Source organism: Parasteatoda tepidariorum, chromosome 3 (genome assembly GCF_982258835.1).
Source record: "Parasteatoda tepidariorum strain Cologne lab strain chromosome 3, Ptep-v5.0, whole genome shotgun sequence".
Lineage (NCBI taxonomy): Eukaryota > Metazoa > Arthropoda > Arachnida > Araneae > Theridiidae > Parasteatoda > Parasteatoda tepidariorum.
Window position 1 is genome coordinate 70401076 of NC_141757.1, and position 23086 is coordinate 70424161.

General features: G+C 27.5%; 1 protein-coding gene across 2 annotated transcripts in view; it reads right to left on the minus strand.

Annotated features, from left to right (window-relative positions):
* LOC107452659 (UTP--glucose-1-phosphate uridylyltransferase) overlaps positions 1-23086 on the minus strand; it is a 77375-nt gene that overhangs the window by 2821 nt on the left and 51468 nt on the right. For both annotated transcript variants that reach the window (XM_016069205.4, XM_016069206.4), the window contains exons 10-14: positions 16801-16832; positions 12673-12769; positions 10915-10993; positions 2828-2994; positions 432-536 (exon numbers count right to left, since the gene is read on the minus strand). In XM_016069205.4, coding sequence (XP_015924691.2) covers positions 432-536; positions 2828-2994; positions 10915-10993; positions 12673-12769; positions 16801-16832 — 480 coding nt within the window. The remainder of the gene's footprint in view (positions 1-431; positions 537-2827; positions 2995-10914; positions 10994-12672; positions 12770-16800; positions 16833-23086) is intronic.

Below are 23086 nucleotides of genomic sequence, written 5' to 3' on the forward strand. Positions count from 1 at the left end.
CAGATTCGGAAGCTCTAGCTAGTCGGAAAGTGGTTAAAGTTTCCCTTGATAATGAATTCTATACGTTATTTAAATTCTTATTGCAGTGGTCAGAAGCGTCTGAAGCTTGCATTGCCCTTCAGCACTAGGTTTCTGTTCATCCTAACAAATCGAAAAAAGAGTCAAAATTTTGATTGGGGATAAATTTCTTTTGACTGTGTTATTTTACATTTTAAAGTAAAGAAAAAAATTAAAATTTTTATTCACATCTAGCACATAGCTTCAACGGAGATTTAAGTGCTCTAGCTATTCGGAAAAATGTTCACAATTTCAATTGTAGAAAAAGATATTGATGATCAAATGAATCTGTACTGTCTCAACAATTTTAATTCATATAGAAAAAAATATTTTAAATTGATTGAAAAATCCGCAGTTTCTTTAAAAATACTTACTTTTACTGAAACACCTCTGCCAAATGTAACATCTCCCGATACAGTTAAGTGATCTAATTCTAACATGTCCGGAATAGTAGCAAACCTCGAAAGGAAATCTCGCACCTAATATGATAAAAGACTCCACATTATGTTTTGAATTATTACTATAACAAAAAAATTTTTACTACTTACTTTCTTTGCTTATAAAGCATGAAGAAATGCAACAAAATATATTAACATTTTTGTTTCATATTTCTTCATTGTATTTTTTTAACATAAAAAGCAAACAATTACTAAGAAAAACTTAATAACTCAAGAATGAAAATTTAGAGCCTTTCTTGACATAAAAGGATTACATTGTTTCATGAATAAACACTGCTGCACTCCTTGCCGTTAAAAAGAATTTAGGGACAATATGAAGACATGTAAAAAAAATTATTTTAAGCACACATATAAAATTAAGAATGTTTTAAAAACTCGTAAAGTAATGATTTATTGAAATATTTTTTGAGCATACATAATTTTATTGTATATAATAAATCGTTGCAATTTAGTGTAAAGAATGAGAAATATTTGATTTTTTGAACAACAATTTAATGACCGAATAATAAAATGTTGCAAAATCTCTTTACATTTGCAAAATATCTTTTTCTACTTAAGGGGTGTTATTCACAAAATTCTTATTAGTCATAGTTCAATAAATTTTTTTTCCATTGGTGAAACAATTGCGTTTTTATTTCAGTTTTAACGAAAGTTGAATAAATGCTTAACTCAGACGGATTTTGATGAGGATAAAATTTTGTTTACCTAATTTTTTCCTCTTGATCATTTTTTTTTAATTTTTTCTGAATTAAAATAATAACCTATTGAAGACAATTATTCACAATAACCTTCTTAAGACAAATATTAGTAACAAATATCTACAAAAGTCAAATATTAAAAATAACCACCTAAAGACAAATATTCACTATAAGATACTAAGAACAACTATAAGCAATAACATACACAAAACAACTATTAACAATAATCTAAAGCCAACTGCATAAAATCTGGAATACATAATTTTTAGAATAAACTGTACAGTGTGCCAAAAAAAAATAATTACATGAATAACTTTTGATCTAATGATCGGATCTTCACTCTCAAAGACTCAATCTTAAAGGTTCAAGGGGATGACCTCTAATATGCTAATTAATTAGTGCAGATAATATTTTAAGTTACGAAATCAAACACAAAAACGTACTTTCTCTGAATGAACATAACTTTTTTTTCAACAGATTCGGATTTCTGCCATATAGGGGGAAGCCGCAATTTGAGAAATATGGTCCCATAGTTTGGGCAGGAGAACAATCCCTTGTTTGGACCTCATAACGTTGATCTTATTCTTTGCGTATTTCGTAATATCTTGAAAACTTTTTAATCGAATCGAAAAATTTTACTCACAGTTATAAAATTCGTTTATTCAAAGATAATCACATGCGAAAAATAAAGTTTAATAACTATTTATAATTTTTATTATTTTATTTTATGATAGTCGAGAAAATTTAAACTGTAAGGTAAATAATATTTTACATATTTTTAAGGTTTATAATTTTAAAAGGCAAAATACAAAATTTGAGGAAAATCGGTTAAATAGTTTCTGAAAAATCACATTTTAAAAAAACAGTAAATTTAGAATTTGATTTCACAAAAACTAGTCAAACGATTTCGCTGAAATTTTTGACACGTAAAATTACATGATGTAAATGATTATTTTTAAATAATGAATATTTACTAAAAAAAAATTTTTTTTTATGGAATTATCTTTGGATAAGCGAATTTTATAACTTTGTGCAAACATTTTTTAGTTCACTTAAAAAATTCTCCTAATATGGAGAAATACGCAAAAAATTAATTAATATTAAGAGATCCAAACTTTAGATCACTCTTCTGACCAAATTATTTGGATCACTACATTATTTGAATCAAATTATTTGGACCATATTCCCCAGATTGTGGCTGTCCCCTATATTTTAGGGTTCTGGTTGAAAAAAAGGTATGTTTATTCAAAGAAAGTACATTTTGGGGTCTGATTTTGTAACTTAAAATACCGTTTGCACTAATTAATTACCATATTTCAGGCCACCTCTTCAAACCATTAAAATTGAGTCCTAGAACGTGAAGATCGAATCATTAAATAAAAAATTGTTCAGGGTAGTATCCGTGTTTTTTTTTCTTTGCTTAGCACTAATTTATTTCTGAATTTTGGTCGTTTTTAGGGTCGCTTATCACAATCTTCAGAAATAAGGTATACTTAAAACATGCTTTTTGAAATAACCTGTGAAAAATATTGCATGCCTTGCGTTTAATACAACTTTATGATTATAATTTAAATAATAAACCCAATTTAAAATACAGTTATTTTTTTTATTTACCTTCATAAAATGAAGATCACCTAATTTGACCAAAGGTGTTGTAGGAAACGCCCTCTCGTGGCTCATAGTTAAATTTCCATTCTTCATGTCATACAAGTTGCTCATTACCAACAACAAATCCGATGTCTTCTTCACTGGTAGAAAACGGCTTCGTGGAACATTTATGCCTGTCAACATCAAAAGAAACATCTTCATTAAACAAGGGAGCTATGCAATCTCATTTGAAACATAAAAAGAAAAACCATCATTTTAGAAACCCCACCCACACAGGGAATCGATACTAAAACATCGCTGGAAGGGTATAATAAAACGAGGAAATGTATTATCAGATGAAGAAAATTTAGAAATATTTGAAACTTTTTTTTTTCTTTTGTGGATCCTTGAGTATTTATTTATTATTTTCATTGAAAATGGAAATATTCTTGACAATGTATTTTCTCGTTAATGTTTTTATGTCCTTTATAATGTCTCTTTCGGTTGTAGCTTTAAATGCATGTAATAGTAGAAATCGCACCCATAATGCGGCAGTTAGAATGTTTTTTTGTTTGAGTTTAATTGTTCGATAGTCATTTTGTAAAACAACTCATTCTATTGATTTTATTAAGGGGTATATCTATAACTTACAAATTTAATATGAATAAAAAACTAATTCAAACCAAATTCGTTTATTAATTTTTAAAACATAAGATTTTGTTTTCTAAATAAAATACACTGCTTTATGTTTTTTTTTCTTTATTTAATCTAGTTAAAATCGACAAAAACGAAAAATTTTACCACTTATTACTCAGTTTGTCGTAAAGCAAATACAATTTAGGAATTCAGAAACAAATTAATTGCATTATTAGCAGTCATGAATGCCATAAAAGTTTATTCTTTTGCAAAAACTTATTATTTCTATAAATATTCTTAAATTTTAGTAATTGTAAAAAAAAGTGAAGTTATATTAACTTAAACGTAATTATTACATTTGTTTAAAAATCATAACTTATTCTTCATAAGATATATCAAACCAAATACTTGAAAAATAAAACATTTAGTTTCTAAAAAAGGTTATACTAATAATTTAGTAAAATATTTGAATATTTAATATAGTTAGTCGTCAATTGGGTGCCATGTTTGACTGTGTGTTTGAGGCCGTTGCCTCTTCTCTGCAAGCCATTGGTGCCCTTTTTTAAACTTTACTGATACTTTTTTTTTTACTAAATTTTTTGAAGAAAATTAAATTCTGCAATGGAAATGTTTTAGCTGAGAGTTACAAAAATAGTTTTGAAATTGTTCAAAGACCTGAAGTTTGGAATTTGTTTCCGAATGATTTAATTAATACCATTCATAAGAAGAGAAATATATACTAATTTTGAATAACTATAATTAATTTTGTCTGAGAGCTTAATCTTGTTTTTAACTATTTTTAAAAATCTTATGATGGTGACGAAGTTTGCCATTGTTGTCGGAATATTTTTACAGGTTGGAAAATTACATGGTAGGATCCAGTTTTCCCACAACACATTATGCTATGGGAAAATGTGTGGGTAATGTCATCAACACAAAATTAATAAAATAAAAAGAAACATTGCTATTTCAACGTTTTTGATTGTTTTATTGGGAGGATTATTTTGATTGAAACTAAAAGTTTAAAACTAAAAGAGTTGTTTTATTATTATAGCGCAATGAACTCACCTGATTTGTTATAACAAGAAACTTCTAATTTTAAATTTTATTTTTATAAAAAATTATTACTAAGTAGAATTAAAGATATGATCTTAATAGAATCGCAAGAGAAATATGAGATCTTTCATATTTTTTACCAATCAAATGTTACTCAAAATTAACATTTATTTAAAGAAATTAATGCTGGAAGTGGGAAGTGAGGACATAAGCATACGCAAAACAGAATATTCTTTTAAAGTACATGCATTTCAAGTTATTTCTACAATCGTAGAAAAAACTGTAACTGTATACTAAGAAACAACAATTACTGCAAAGCGATAATCGAGGAGAGTGGTAGCAAGCAGGGGGCTTAGCTCTCTAGTATGTAATAAAAAAATTTAATATTTTAATGGATGCCTCAATATAAAGAAGCTACGAATGCTTTTTTAGGAAGGTACATGGACAATAACCATTATACCGACTTCCTTATTGAGAAGTGGTTTAAGATGCACACGAATAGCGATTTTTAAAGATTACTTGACTAAATTGAAATAAAGAGTACTTAGAGTCAAAAAAAGCAATAAAAGTAATCATACAAAGTAAAATTAGAGCAAAAATAAAATGCTTGAAAATGCGTTCCTACTCAAAAGAAAAGGGATAAAATAAATAAGTTAGTTATAATGTTACTTTTTGTTACAAGGTGCCGATAAACTGAGTTCTGCATTTCATATTCTTACCCAGTCTATATTAAAATGATGATAAATTTGAAAATTTTCGCTTTTGAACTTAAAATTCCTGAAAGAAATGTCACGTGAAACTAAAACGTCAAACGGCATTTAAAGGAAAACGAATTTAGCTATTGAAAATTAAAAAGAAAACGCGTCAAAATTTGAATTGAATAAGAAAAATTAAAGCAAAAACAAAATTAGAAATCAATTCATTAGTTCTTGAGAAAAACTGCATCAAAGTTTGTCTTTTTGTTAAGACATTCGAAATAGAAAACAAATTTTTATTTGAACCTTTCTGTACACATTTTACAATATATTTTTTTCTATTTAAAATAATATTAAGCTATTATTTTTTTATCAAAAAAAGAATAAATATACACAAATAAAACGCTAACATTGTGGATCAATTTGTAACAGTTGAGCTATTCATCGTTAATGAAAAATAATTTAGCATGGTTAAGGCCTTAATGCTTAAAATGGAGCTGGATAACTAATAAAATATTTCCGTCTTATTTTGTTTTTAATATGTTATGAAAAGTGATGATTGAACAATATCGACATTTATAGCAATTCTTTCTTTCGGTAAAATCAATCGAATGAAGTAAACATTTCACTTAATCAGAAAGAATGAAAATAAAGTATATATTTTTTGAGAAACCATTGGGGAAATCGAAAGCAGACAGACATAGATCGATTCGATAAAGCATGACTTTATTACCAACAAAAATGGAAGACTTGGCACTATAAGATAAGAAGAAAAAAAAGACAATCAAAATATATGGCCCCATCATTGCTGTCACATCCAATATTGTGTTCATTTTAGTCTTAATATAAAGTAACGCTCTCAGGAATAAAACTTTAAATTTTTTACGACTCATCAATTTTTCAATAGTATCGTTATTTTTGACAATTAATCCATCAGGAAACCACTTCATTTTTTTTAATAACACGAACTCTCAAACTCGTAAGTCATCTCAATGCACTCAGGCCATTTTGAAGCATGCATTTATCATCCAATTTTTAAAAACGCTAGTGTCGAATAGCAGGATAGTACAGGGGTTAGTATCCTAGCTTCGAGAACAGATTTCTATTGCTAAATTCCTTGCTATGCCTGTTTATTCATATTCCTCCTAATTTATGCTATGTTTCAAAATATATTGCTCGATGTGCAGTAGTGATGTGCAGTATTATTTTTGACGAAATTCGTATCCTCAAGCAAGTTAAGACAGTAATTTCATCACTTTGACGAATTTTTTTCTCAGGGCATTTCAATTAATATTTAGCAAAAAAAGCAGAACGAAAAATTTTCGGAGAAAAAATTTTTAATATATTATAATTTCTTTGAGACACCGAAGTACTCAAAAAGTGAAATTAACATTGAGAGGTCCAAACTTTTTACTGTTTTCCTGCCTAAACTGCTGGAACAATATTTTCAGCTAGCGACTATCCCTCATGTTTTGATAGTCAAAATACCAAATTCGTCGAAAAGTACGTTTTTATGTCTGATTAAATAACTTAAAATATCTTCTGCAACATCGATTATATATAATTGGGAAAATATCTTCTTCCTAATGATTTGCATATTTCAGGTTAAGCCCTCGAAGCACTGAGATTGATTCCCTACGACGAAAAAATATAGTTAGGATAAAATTTATTAATGCGTAAGCTTTTTTTGGGAGAGGGCTTGACAAAATGCATCGGAAATAGAGTACCTCTCTTGCCCTCCTATATGAAATTCAATTCTACTCACCGAAATCACCTCCATTTTCACATTAAAAAGGGGGAAAGGCGGTGGCTCGAGGTATAGGACGCTTGCCTCCCAATGAAGTGACCCAGATGCAAATCCCAACCATGGTAGATTTAAACTCTGCACCCGGCTCGCACCAATCACAGTGCTGACGTAAAATATCTTCAGTGGTAGACGAATCATGGGTTAGAGTGCCCTTGGAGTCAGGCTAACTATGGGAGATTTTCGTGTTTCGTGGACTTTCCTCTCCATGCAACGCAAATGCGGGTTAATTCTATCAAAAAGTCCTCCACAAAGGCAAGTTTGCCCCCCATAGCTTAACCTCTAGCAGTTCCTTTGTCTTCTGGGTTGGGATCAAAATTACAAAGCTACGGAGTTAAACTTTGATAGTCGTATACTCAGAATTGGGCCGGAAGTTCATTGCGGATCATAAAATAAAATGAAAAATCGATACAGAAAATAATTATAGAAGCTCAAGCATTCATCCCAGAGGCAAAAAAGAAAAATTGTGATCGATGAAAATCCATCACAGGTTACTAATTGGCAAAGTAATTGCTGTCAATTTTTTTTTTTTCGTTCATGAGCAAAATTCTTTCTTTTTTCCACTTGTGCGTAACGCTTAAGGTATTTCCGTCTACGTTCTTTGACTTTAGCTTTTTCAGCCTCGGTAAGTTTAGACCCTGGCATCGTTTTCTTTTTCTTGATTCAACTATAACCTTTGGGACCGTGTCAATCAGTTTGGGACCCTCTTTATTTGTGATATTCGCCTGAATTAGTATTGAAAACGATCCAGTTTGAACTATAGGTTAGAATTTCTGATTCTTAATTAAAATAATAAAAACAAAAATATCGTTCAAATTATGAAATTCTCTTTTATTCATAACTCAAGAAGTATATATGGGATATCTCTGGTCTCATATCTGAAAGATAATCTCACCAACTAAATTAAAAGTGAAAAAAAGAATTCTGAAAAAATTATCAAACAGCAGCTGTCGCCATAGCAACACATGCAACGACGACGCATGCGCACTGTTTACTGTTACTCTTGAACACAATTGAAATGTGCTATGTCGTCCAAATAAGGTGCACACGTCATCAAACCCAAAACAACACCCATTTCGCCAATGGATAATAAAAAGGGGGAAAGTGTACAGAGAAGAGTAGAGAACTTTTCAGGTATGATTTGTAATAACATGACAAAGCTTTTCGCCAAAAATATCTTTGGCTTTAATTTTTCCGAAGAACCACCCTTTTACTATAATTATTGCATTATTAAGCGAATGTAAATTTAACTCGTATTTTTTGTTCAAATATAACATAAATATTTAAAATATTATTTTAGTTCACAATAAAATTTATTCATAAAATAATTAATAATACTTTTGAAAACAAAAAGAACGAAATAATTAATTACTTTCCCCTTAGATTAATCCCCTTACTCTTTGTTTCAAATTAAAATTTAAATTTAAATGTACTTAAACATTAATTTCATACTATTTTGAATGCGATTAACTAAGGATAACATATAGTGTGATTTAAAAAAAAACTAAATAAATTTGTTCTCCAACTAGAATGAATCGTCGAACCATCTCCCAAAATCAATGTTCTAGCGTTCACTTAATTTCCCCATTGGCTTTAGGCGTAACATTTGGCCTTACTAAACTTCTCATAAGTAAATCTAATAATGAAAAAGAAAAACTATAAAACAAAATTGCTTCCCTAAAGAACAAGCATAAAACGCTTTATGTTTTTATGAAAATAAATCAATGAAAATACTGAGCAATGTCGAGAGGCTCTTTAATTAAAAACTTTAGCATTAATTAACATCTAAGGTTCTTTAAAAAAATCGACTACGTTTACTATTATTTCAAACACTTCTCTATACTATTAGTGGCGTAAAGTATTTTCGATAAATTAAAAATTTAATCTATAAAGAAACTGTGCACTAAATAAATTTTTAGGTACAGTTTGTTTAAAATCTGCAGCAGTTGTTGAAAGAAATGTATATGCCACTGTTAAGACTGAAAACGGTGACTGATGACATCCATCAGTGAATGTCGAAAATCTATCAGGTGGCTTTAGAAAATGTCCGAAATGTCTGTAGGATCCGATTTGATATTAGTTTATTTATTGACATCTTAATATTTCTTCGATATTTTAAAATCTGATTTAGATAGGGAAAAAAATCAGTGTTATCAATACAGGACAAATGTGCACCGTATAACATCAGCAAATTCTATAACAGATGTTTTTAAAGGATAAATGCCACTGCCCGAAACTCCATACAACTTTGTTTCTTAAAGTGAAGTGAAATTGTTCCGTATAAATTTGCTCGATTTTTCTTTTTTTTTTTTAAATATAAAAATGTAATTTTTTTTTTCGTATTGAACTGTAGACTAGATTTTTTATTCTTACATTAACAAGGCAAAGATTGAAATTCTCATACTAGTAGTATTAATCAGTAGTTCAAGTATTACTAGTAGTATTTTATAGGATTTATAAGGTTTCACCTTTCATGAGTAAACTCACCAAATTATCAATCAATGCATAATGAACTAAATAAAATAAAAAAAGAATTCTGAAAATTACTTAAATAGCAGCTGTCGCTATAGTAGCGCATGCAATGACGACGCGTGCGCACTGTTTGCTCTTGAACAAGTATGTTTGCAAAAATTGCATTTATACTATAAATAACTTCTCAGTTTACTGTTTCTTTTGCGTGAAATATCATAAATAACTTAAGAAAAATTGCAGGTAGAATAATCATAACTTTTAATTTTAATAATTTCGCAAAATATATTGTAACTTAACTTATTTTTCAGCGTAATATATTTTTTGAATTGTTAATACTAATTTGAAAAATAAAAAAACGAATAAATGTCTAAATTTCACTGGTTAAAACTACCCTGTTAATGATCTAATATTAGGTCGACGAAGAAATGTTTGTTTTGACCCAACCAATCAGAAAATGTTACACGTTTGTCATAATTTTATTTTACTGCGTTAAATACAGAATCTCAAGTTCACTCGCATCATCATAGTTTTTATATTTGTTCAAACACTATTCAATTTGCTCAAACACTATTCGCTACACGTCCGTGGATCAAAAGGTACCGTGCCGTCCAAGGATCATTTTATTTACTGTGGTGAATTTCTTTCAGGTCGTGCGACTTTCTATGAACCAGAGGTTAACTAAACCTGAAATAAAACTCAATCTGAGATAAACGTAAAACTAAGAACTGTCACCTTAAATCGCACCGATACCGTGCATGTAACTGTATTTCGTTTTGAAAGCATGTTTAAACGAATTTAAATAAAAATTATTAAATTTAAATTATTAAACTAAAATTTTTAAATTAAAATTATTAAATTGAAGCTATTAAATTAAAATTATTATGTTACTAAAAAAAACTGAACTAAACTCAGTGGCGAGACAGCCCATAGAGGGCCAAGCACTATTGTGCCATCTCAGTTTTCTTAACCTTGGGCTCTGGGGTGCAGGAGCAGATGTTCCGGTTACGTGGTCAGCCGAAAGCGGAACCCCAGTGTTTAGTTCCCAAGCATGCTTGGTACTCATTTATCGATCCACTGAAGGAGTGAAAGGCTGAGTCAACCTTGCCCGGCCCGAGAATTGAATCCAGAACCTGTGGCACGGGAGCGTGAAGCGCTACCACTCAGCCACCGGGTGTGAAAATTATTAAATTAAAGTTATTAAATAAAAGTTATTAAATTAAATTATCAAATTAAAATTATTTAACTTAAACCATCTGAAATATAAACAATCAACGTCCACCACCACCCTTCAGCGGGCCGCCATAAATTATCAAACGTTGACCGGTCCGTGGCTATAAAAAGGTTGGAGAGCACTGCTTTAATGTATATTGCAATTAATAAGCTGAAGAGATGAAAATATATGGAAAATGTCAAACGAAACAAAATGTAAAATACAGTAGTAAGCAACTAACCTATTGCTCCTTCAAAATCTTTCATTGCTGCTCCTGCAGCTGTTTCTAACTGAATGATATTCATTCCATTATCAAGATGCTGAAAATTAAGGTTAAGACAACAAATAAATAGATTGACAAAAATAATCAACAATAAATTTCTCCAACCTAAAAAAACACTAAAAAATAAATAAATGGGAGAAAAATGATACCATAAGTTTTCACCTTTATGTGATATTGATAATGGATGCAATGAGAAAGACCGAGCGTTCGAAAATTAATTCAAGATAAACGAAAATAGTTAGATTTAAGACATGCCACGTTCTGCTAAAGAAACCATTATCATTAACTCTATTCAAGTTTCAAAATTAGTTACAAAGTTTGTAAACAGATGGTGTTGATAACTGAGAAAACATATTTAAAAAAATGTGCGCAAAATAACCACCAGTTACAGAAACAACAGTCTAAATTAGCAGACAAGTGTGTAAATATTTCAGATGAAATAATCTAATATTCAGTATAAAACATTATTTAACAGTTATTATATGCGTTTTATTTACGCACCTTATTTTTTTTCAAATTTTGTTGCTAATTTGAAAATTACTTCAAAATATTCCAGTTTCCATAGCAGAACACAGCAAATTTCTTTCTCCATTGATACTTTAATCACCAAATCACCGAAAATTTTCCTAAAATCCGCCAAAATATCAAATCAAAGGAAGTTTTGGGAGGAAAAAAATGGCAAATATGGAATTTTTATGCCTCAGGACAGGAGAGCACGGATTCGATTAGCTGAGCATTAACCAACGAGAAATGTATACAAATTATACGAAAAAACTAACTTTATACATCAAATATAAAAATGAAAATGCCGAAATGTCGATACTTAAATTAAAAATAAGCGACGAAATTTTCCATTACAGAAACATAGCACATAACCGTTTTTTAACATCATAAATACCTTGAATTGACGTAGTTTAAAAATAAATTATTGAAATGAAAACAGAATTAATACATATTCCCAACAAATATATTGTAATTTTGTGTTTGAACTTTAAACAGAAACTAAAATATAATTTCCCTTAAGAAATTAAAAATATATACTTTTTACCTAAGACAGATTATTTTCTTTTTTTCTCTTTTTTTTCAAAGCGTTACATCATTTTATAAGAATAACCCATGATTCATTTTATCTTCATTTTATCTTATATCTTATGCAAAGCTGCAGTGCCATCTATTGACAAAATGTTTAACGAATTTTATTTTTTCGAAAAGCATTCAATTATTTTATTTTGATCCGAAAAAAGCAATGGAAATAAGGGTATATTTAATGCTAATCCACCTTCACTTAAAATTATAGATAACTTTAGGTATCATTGAAGATCTCGTAAATAACCTATTACTTAAAAAAGCAATATTGAAAATGGAAACATTTAATTAAATAGACAGATAGATAAATAGATAGATAATAAATTTTAAAAAATAATTCTTATGAGGAAGTAATTTACTTTATTTCATCTTATATTCTTAAAATGCATGATCTAAAAATAAATCTTCTGATAGATTGAACGTTTTTAAAACTGGTATAGTAGTGTTAGTGTTTTTTTTTACATTTTCTTGGGAATAAAATATTTTAGAAAATAATCTTACTAATTTATGTTTGAATCATTTCTTGGCTTTCTTAGATCATTTTCAATGTATAGTCAAAAAATCTTGAAAAATATTTACTGGAATAATTATTTAAATTACTATCCATCCACATTCAAAACAACTTATTACCTTAGGGTTCATAATGATTTCCATATTCAACGCATGATCTTCAACTAATGTAGCGATAGTTTTCAACTTCATCCACAAGTTATTAGTGTTAAAAATCCTAAAATCAAAAGTTTATCTTTATTTTTGATCAGTCAATAGCTAAACTGCGTAATTGAAATACTTAATTATTATTTTTCTTAAAAGAATAAGCAAAATTCAGATTGAACTATTATCATTAATTTTTTAATTTTCTACACATAAAAAAGTTTATAAAAAAAGGGAAAGAAATCTGGCGACAACCAGTTGTTAGTCAAGGGGGAACAGACATTAAGTATTTGCAATTTATAGACCAATAGCATGACGTCACTGTGGTCAGCGCTGAGAGACGGCCGTTTTTACTTTTTAAACAAGCTAGGTAACCATAAATCTGCATCAAGGTGGTCTTCAAGTCACCCATCACAGTGCCTTAAGCCCTGTGTCATCATGACTCTTCGTTGGTATAAAAATTTAATAATTCAAATTCTTTCTAGCCCTAATTAACTTATTCTTAATTATACGTTTTAATTTAAAAACAAATACTTAATACAATGAAGCATCTACAAACCTATTCCAAGACATAGACTTAAAGAACCTTATAATTAAAGATTAGTGAAAAAATTACTTCCCATTTAAAAATATGCTAAAGAACTGCACCAAATCTTGTAAAATATGATAAAAGTAAAAACCTAATTTCGATTTAAAATACAAGAATAATGCCTCTCAAAAAATTCGATTCGGTTGAGAAATCACCAAATTTTTTTATAACAATATATCTTTAATTTTAAATGTTATTTAATTTTAAATTTTAATGTTTAAATGTGGATACCTTTAATTTTAAGAATTATTTGACTTTCTTAGAAAAACACTGCTTTACTCTAAGAAACAGTTATTGCCAATGAATTGGTGAGCGGCAGGGAAAAGGGGTCTATCCCCCTAGTTCAAATATATTAGTCCCGCAGAGGACTGATCGTTAAGACACGGTTCCCAGCAGATCACCGATGTCAAGCATCACTGACTGCGGTCAGTTTGCGGGTGGGTGACCACTTGAATCAGTCTGAGTAGGGACCGAGGGTGTGCGGTATTGATCCTCGTTAATCTGTTCCGACGTAAATGAACTACTACAACGACAACAACAATCAAATATATTAAAATTATATGTTCAAAATATTTTACTTTATTGGTAGGGGGAAAAAAATTATGTGTGTGGTGTTTCACTTAGAACGGCCACCATACAGCTATGAAGATTACCAGTAATTACATAAATAGCTGCATGTGGAAAAGTTAATCATTAAAATAAAATACTAAAAATTAAACATCTATCCTAAAGGAAAATTGGATTCAGTTTATTATTGTTTGCATGAGCAATAATTCCAATATATAATTATCGGAAGAATTGAAGTAGAAACCACACTGTAAAAAATTATTACAGTAAAAAATACAGCCAACATCGGTAAAATTACAGATAATATTTAGTAATATTTATTTAATTGCAACGAATCAGTGATCTTATAGTAATTAATACTGAAAAAGTCATGGTATATCAGATTTTTTTTTGCTCCGTAAAATTTTGCAGAAAAAATGGATTTTAAGGTAAAAAGTACAGGCACTCAGGATGTCAGTACTTTTTACCAGAATATTTTACAGTACATTTTCGGGTATAATAAGAACTAATATAATATCTCAATAAACGTACATGCATAATATGATAAAACTATTTATTACAGTACAGCTTCTTCTTCAAATTTACTTTTGGAAAAAACTCAATTTTACACAATTTATTTTCTAGGTAAGTGTGATACTTTCTTTAACAAAATAAAAATTCTACAAACTCCACACTTAATTAACTCCATTGTTTTTGTACATCCAATTTAACATTTCCTTGGGATTAAAAAATATTTAACAAGAATACCATTCCAATACTAGTGTTGTTATTAAAGTTGCGTTTTTCTTTTACTAATATAATCAACTACTTAATGGAGAGAACTATTTTTTACATTCCCTTTTGGAAATAAGGTCGTAAAAGTAATGAACCTTAAAAAAATTAGAAGGCCGAAAAGTATCATTTTTGATTTTTTTTTCCTTTGCCGAAATCAAAATCGATAAAAACAAGAAAGAAAATGCACGTAAAAACACTCTTGTTAAATCATTAAAATTGGAAGAAAAAAACATACCAAGAAGTAAGTCAGCACCAGCAAATAGTATTGATAAATTAATTAACGGGAAAATGTTGAAAAAAGAAAATTACTATACGCTTACATAAAAAAAAGTTACAAAATTAGAAGATTTCCTAATCTAATTTGGTACGTTTAAAAAATAGCTTACCAGTTCAATTTTTTTTTTCAAATGAAAAAACTCTTCTGGGAAATTAAAAACTAAGACAGCCTGTTGAAACAATCAATTATATCTAATAACATTTAGCAGTGCATTCATAAGAAAAAATAATATTTTAAAGATTCCCTCAGAGATTTCCTGGCTGGATTATTTCACATTTCAGAACAGTAAAAATATTAAACTTAAGTAATTAAAAATTTATGCAACGAAATGTATTGAGAATTATGCATTGAGAATAAGTAAATGGAAGCTGGGGATCTAAACTTAAAATAGTTCATACGTTAATTTACATTTATTTACATTACATTAATGTATTAATTCAATTTTTTTGTCCAGTTTTTTTTTCAATGCAAATTAAAAAATACATTAATGGTTATGTTAAATGAACCCAAACTAAAGTAATTAATAACAAAGGAAAAACTGCAAGTTAAAAATAGAACGGTTTTTAAATTAAAATTTTCATCAGATATTTCAGCGCAGACTTTTTTTTAACTTGAATGTTCGAAAGATGAAAGAAGGAGAATATATGTCTTCAAAGTCACAAAATAATTGGAAAAGAATTATAATGCAACGTTATTGAAAATATTGCTAGGTGTCATATCATAATATGAATTAAATAAACTGTAAAAAAATTCCGGATCAAATTACTGTAAGAACGCTGCTAATACTCTTCACCGTAAAAATCCATTTTTATTGCAAAATGTTACGGAACAAAATATCTGATTAACTTTAATTTTTATACAGTAATATTTTGTATAAAATCACTGAATCACTGTAATTTTAAAATACCGTAAAGATTACGGCATAAAAGTTTACGTTAGAAATTGATTTTACGATAAAATGGATTAGAAAGATGCAGCACTCAGGGTGCCCATACTTTTTACTGTAATTTAAATTTCTTGCAGTGTATGCCGCTAATATAGCATCATGCAAATATAGTATCATGCATCATGCACAATTTCCATTCAAGTTATAAACTAGATTATCGTTTAAGATACAAATAGTAGAAAACTGTTCATGATAAACAGGGTGTCATGTAATGACCACCCCAAATGCATATTTTTAATCCATGCCAAGAAAAATGAAATCAGAAATGTATCCATGTTCGCAAATTAGTATTTAAATGAGGAAAATATAAAAATGTTTCCACAATCTAACAAATAAACTTCTGAAGAAAGCTAGTTCGAAAATTTAAAAGTCTGCTTGTTTGCCGAAGGAAACAGGGAGGGATCGACGATCGATTCTTAGAAAACGGCTTCAAGTTTCAAACGAAGATAATAACATTCTAATGAAGTATTTTCACCCACCTTCCTCAATAGTAATTCGGAAAATTTCAATCAAGTTTTTGTTGTTGTTGTTGCTATTTACTTAAACCTATTGCTATTTACTTAAACCTATTATTTATACCTGTTGCTGCTAACTTGTGACCCCCAATTTGTGTGCATTTTTAACTTCCTTTATGACAAGGAGTTCAACAATATATGTTAAGGACGTTGATTACGGAACACCCTACAATTTCATTTACTCTTTCATCATACTAGCAGAAAATTTCAATAATACTTTTAAAACAGCGATATTTAAAATAGTTAATTCATAGAGTAATTCTTCGACAGTTTTCCAAGATCCATGCTTCCATGCATCGAAACACAAAAGAAATTTATAATGAAATTAATAATGAAATTAATTACTCTTAACTACTACGGATTACTTTTTAACTTAATCATTTCAAATTATATATATTTATGAAATGGTCAAGAAAAATATGTATTTTTTACTTACTTGAATTTATTTACACTTTTAAATTCATCAACCTAAAAAAAATAGCAAGATTTAATGTAAATGACTAATAAACATGGTAATAGGAAATCGATTAAAATAGATGCTTATGATCTATTATTATAAGCAAGAAACTTAATATGACCAAGGAAGATTATTTTAAAGCAAAACATGCTAGCTGATCTTACATTAATAAATTACTAATTAGCTTAATTGAAAAAACTAGAGTATACAGAGTGAAAATTAAAAAAAGAAAGCCACTTTAAATAAGTTTTAATCCGATTATCAGACTTTCAAGTATTGAGATGCAACCTTAATTTAACTTTAAATGTGATAATTAACTTGCGTAGATGTTATGTTATTGTAAGTTACGAAATGAGAAACAAAAACATACTTTCTCCGACTTCTTATTCGTACTTCTTACGTCAAAACATACAAAAAGTGACGTGCTTTTACTATTTCATTTGTAAAAAAATTTTGACCGTTAAAATTTTGAATTTTGACATAGATTAAAGTAAGGTTAAAATTCGTATTTCTGTTTCAAAACTTTTTCGATCATTATTAAATTAAATTATTAAAAGTGATTAATACTAAATGATGTAAATTATTTCTAAGTTAGAATTATCAGTGAATAAACAAATTTTATAACTGTCTGCAAACATTTTTTGATTCACTTTATGTATAAAAGTTTCAGAAATACGACGAAATGCGCCAAACACTGTTATTAACATTAAATGACTATGCCTTTCAACAGCATTTTCAAGAGTATGGCTTTTTTTTCTTGATATTTCAAAGGTCAGGAAAGTTTGATTAATCTGAGAAATAAGGTTTCTGTATGTGATTCCGTAACTTAAAATATGACCTGCACTAATTAATTTAGCATAATTAAGATTAGCCCCAATTACATCTTAGCTTCAAATAATACACTTGTTGAATAAAAAGTTTTGAATATTTTCCGTTTTCTTACCATACTTTTTCATCAATAATAATTTGAAACAAAAATTAAACATTGAATTTGCAAACGTTTCATTCTTGAATTTAGAAAATTCGTTACAAGTTTCTAAATACTTTAAGGTTTTATTCAAATTTTTATTCTATTATTATTTCATAGATAAAAATATCATATGCCCTAACTAATTAGAATAATTAAGGTTATTCCCTCTAGCAATCCAGATTACATCTTAGCTCCAAATAACCCGCTAATTAAATCAAAAAGTTATAAATATTTTCCGTTTTTCTCCTTACTTTTTCATCAAACTTAAAACAAAAATTAATCTAAAATTAAATGTTGAATTTGCAAACGTTTAATTTTTGATATTAGGAAATTTGTAACAAGTTCCTAAATACTTTAATGTTGTATTCAAATCTTTATTCTATTATTATTTCATAGTTTAAAATATCATCTGCTCTAAATAATTAGCATGATTAATATTAGCCCCTCTAACCATGCAGATTACATCTTAGCTCCAAATAATCTGCTTATTAAATCAAAAAGTTATGAATATTTTCCGTTTTTCTCCATACTTTTTCATCAATAATAACTTAAAACAAAAATTAATCTAAAATTGAATGTTGAATTTGCAAACGTTTAATTTTTGATATTAGGAAATTTGTAACAAGTTCCTAAATACTTTAATGTTGTATTCAAATCTTTATTCTATTATTATTTCATAGTTTAAAATATCATCTGCTCTAAATAATTAGCATGATTAATATTAGCCCCTCTAACCATGCAGATTACATCTTAGCTCCAAATAATCTGCTTATTAAATCAAAAAGTTATGAATATTTTCCGTTTTTCTCCATACTTTTTCATCAATAATAACTTAAAACAAAAATTAATCTAAAATTGAATGTTGAATTTGCAAACGTTTAATTTTTGATATTAGGAAATTTGTAACAAGTTCCTAAATACTTTAATGTTGTATTCAAATCTTTATTCTATTATTATTTCATAGTTTAAAATATCATCTGCTCTAAATAATTAGCATGATTAATATTAGCCCCTCTAACCATGCAGATTACATCTTAGCTCCAAATAATCTGCTTATTAAATCAAAAAGTTATGAATATTTTCCGTTTTTCTCCATACTTTTTCATCAATAATAACTTAAAACAAAAATTAATCTAAAACTGAATGTTGAATTTGCAAACGTTTAATTTTTGATATTAGGAAATTTGTAACAAGTTCCTAAATACTTTAATGTTGTATTCAAATCTTTATTCTATTATTATTTCATAGTTTAAAATATCATCTGCTCTAAATAATTAGCATGATTAATATTAGCCCCTCTAACCATGCAGATTACATCTTAGCTCCAAATAATCTGCTTATTAAATCAAAAAGTTATGAATATTTTCCGTTTTTCTCCATACTTTTTCATCAATAATAACTTAAAACAAAAATTAATCTAAAACTGAATGTTGAATTTGCAAACGTTTAATTTTTGATATTAGGAAATTTGTAACAAGTTCCTAAATACTTTAATGTTGTATTCAAATCTTTATTCTATTATTATTTCATAGTTTAAAATATCATCTGCTCTAAATAATTAGCATGATTAATATTAGCCCCTCTAACCATGCAGATTACATCTTAGCTCCAAATAATCTGCTTATTAAATCAAAAAGTTATGAATATTTTCCGTTTTTCTCCATACTTTTTCATCAATAATAACTTAAAACAAAAATTAATCTAAAACTGAATGTTGAATTTGCAAACGTTTAATTTTTGATATTAGGAAATTTGTAACAAGTTCCTAAATACTTTAATGTTGTATTCAAATCTTTATTCTATTATTATTTCATAGTTTAAAATATCATCTGCTCTAAATAATTAGCATGATTAATATTAGCCCCTCTAACCATGCAGATTACATCTTAGCTCCAAATAATCTGCTTATTAAATCAAAAAGTTATGAATATTTTCCGTTTTTCTCCATACTTTTTCATCAATAATAACTTAAAACAAAAATTAATCTAAAACTGAATGTTGAATTTGCAAACGTTTAATTTTTGATATTAGGAAATTTGTAACAAGTTCCTAAATACTTTAATGTTGTATTCAAATCTTTATTCTATTATTATTTCATAGTTTAAAATATCATCTGCTCTAAATAATTAGCATGATTAATATTAGCCCCTCTAACCATGCAGATTACATCTTAGCTCCAAATAATCTGCTTATTAAATCAAAAAGTTATGAATATTTTCCGTTTTTCTCCATACTTTTTCATCAATAATAACTTAAAACAAAAATTAATCTAAAACTGAATGTTGAATTTGCAAACGTTTAATTTTTGATATTAGGAAATTTGTAACAAGTTCCTAAATACTTTAATGTTGTATTCAAATCTTTATTCTATTATTATTTCATAGTTTAAAATATCATCTGCTCTAAATAATTAGCATGATTAATATTAGCCCCTCTAACCATGCAGATTACATCTTAGCTCCAAATAATCTGCTTATTAAATCAAAAAGTTATGAATATTTTCCGTTTTTCTCCATACTTTTTCATCAATAATAACTTAAAACAAAAATTAATCTAAAATTGAATGTTGAATTTGCAAACGTTTAATTTTTGATATTAGGAAGTTTGTAACAAGTTCCTAAATACTTTAATGTTGTATTCAAATCTTTATTCTATTATTATTTCATAGTTTAAAATATCATCTGCTCTAAATAATTAGCATGATTAATATTAGCCCCTCTAACCATGCAGATTACATCTTAGCTCCAAATAATCTGCTTATTAAATCAAAAAGTTATGAATATTTTCCGTTTTTCTCCATACTTTTTCATCAATAATAACTTAAAACAAAAATTAATCTAAAACTGAATGTTGAATTTGCAAACGTTTAATTTTTGATATTAGGAAATTTGTAACAAGTTCCTAAATACTTTAATGTTGTATTCAAATCTTTATTCTATTATTATTTCATAGTTTAAAATATCATCTGCTCTAAATAATTAGCATGATTAATATTAGCCCCTCTAACCATGCAGATTACATCTTAGCTCCAAATAATCTGCTTATTAAATCAAAAAGTTATGAATATTTTCCGTTTTTCTCCATACTTTTTCATCAATAATAACTTAAAACAAAAATTAATCTAAAACTGAATGTTGAATTTGCAAACGTTTAATTTTTGATATTAGGAAATTTGTAACAAGTTCCTAAATACTTTAATGTTGTATTCAAATCTTTATTCTATTATTATTTCATAGTTTAAAATATCATCTGCTCTAAATAATTAGCATGATTAATATTAGCCCCTCTAACCATGCAGATTACATCTTAGCTCCAAATAATCTGCTTATTAAATCAAAAAGTTATGAATATTTTCCGTTTTTCTCCATACTTTTTCATCAATAATAACTTAAAACAAAAATTAATCTAAAACTGAATGTTGAATTTGCAAACGTTTAATTTTTGATATTAGGAAATTTGTAACAAGTTCCTAAATACTTTAATGTTGTATTCAAATCTTTATTCTATTATTATTTCATAGTTTAAAATATCATCTGCTCTAAATAATTAGCATGATTAATATTAGCCCCTCTAACCATGCAGATTACATCTTAGCTCCAAATAATCTGCTTATTAAATCAAAAAGTTATGAATATTTTCCGTTTTTCTCCATACTTTTTCATCAATAATAACTTAAAACAAAAATTAATCTAAAACTGAATGTTGAATTTGCAAACGTTTAATTTTTGATATTAGGAAATTTGTAACAAGTTCCTAAATACTTTAATGTTGTATTCAAATCTTTATTCTATTATTATTTCATAGTTTAAAATATCATCTGCTCTAAATAATTAGCATGATTAATATTAGCCCCTCTAACCATGCAGATTACATCTTAGCTCCAAATAATCTGCTTATTAAATCAAAAAGTTATGAATATTTTCCGTTTTTCTCCATACTTTTTCATCAATAATAACTTAAAACAAAAATTAATCTAAAACTGAATGTTGAATTTGCAAACGTTTAATTTTTGATATTAGGAAATTTGTAACAAGTTCCTAAATACTTTAATGTTGTATTCAAATCTTTATTCTATTATTATTTCATAGTTTAAAATATCATCTGCTCTAAATAATTAGCATGATTAATATTAGCCCCTCTAACCATGCAGATTACATCTTAGCTCCAAATAATCTGCTTATTAAATCAAAAAGTTATGAATATTTTCCGTTTTTCTCCATACTTTTTCATCAATAATAACTTAAAACAAAAATTAATCTAAAACTGAATGTTGAATTTGCAAACGTTTAATTTTTGATATTAGGAAATTTGTAACAAGTTCCTAAATACTTTAATGTTGTATTCAAATCTTTATTCTATTATTATTTCATAGTTTAAAATATCATCTGCTCTAAATAATTAGCATGATTAATATTAGCCCCTCTAACCATGCAGATTACATCTTAGCTCCAAATAATCTGCTTATTAAATCAAAAAGTTATGAATATTTTCCGTTTTTCTCCATACTTTTTCATCAATAATAACTTAAAACAAAAATTAATCTAAAACTGAATGTTGAATTTGCAAACGTTTAATTTTTGATATTAGGAAATTTGTAACAAGTTCCTAAATACTTTAATGTTGTATTCAAATCTTTATTCTATTATTATTTCATAGTTTAAAATATCATCTGCTCTAAATAATTAGCATGATTAATATTAGCCCCTCTAACCATGCAGATTACATCTTAGCTCCAAATAATCTGCTTATTAAATCAAAAAGTTATGAATATTTTCCGTTTTTCTCCATACTTTTTCATCAATAATAACTTAAAACAAAAATTAATCTAAAATTGAATGTTGAATTTGCAAACGTTTAATTTTTGATATTAGGAAATTTGTAACAAGTTCCTAAATACTTTAATGTTGTATTCAAATCTTTATTCTATTATTATTTCATAGTTTAAAATATCATCTGCTCTAAATAATTAGCATGATTAATATTAGCCCCTCTAACCATGCAGATTACATCTTAGCTCCAAATAATCTGCTTATTAAATCAAAAAGTTATGAATATTTTCCGTTTTTCTCCATACTTTTTCATCAATAATAACTTAAAACAAAAATTAATCTAAAACTGAATGTTGAATTTGCAAACGTTTAATTTTTGATATTAGGAAATTTGTAACAAGTTCCTAAATACTTTAATGTTGTATTCAAATCTTTATTCTATTATTATTTCATAGTTTAAAATATCATCTGCTCTAAATAATTAGCATGATTAATATTAGACCCTCTAACCATGCAGATTACATCT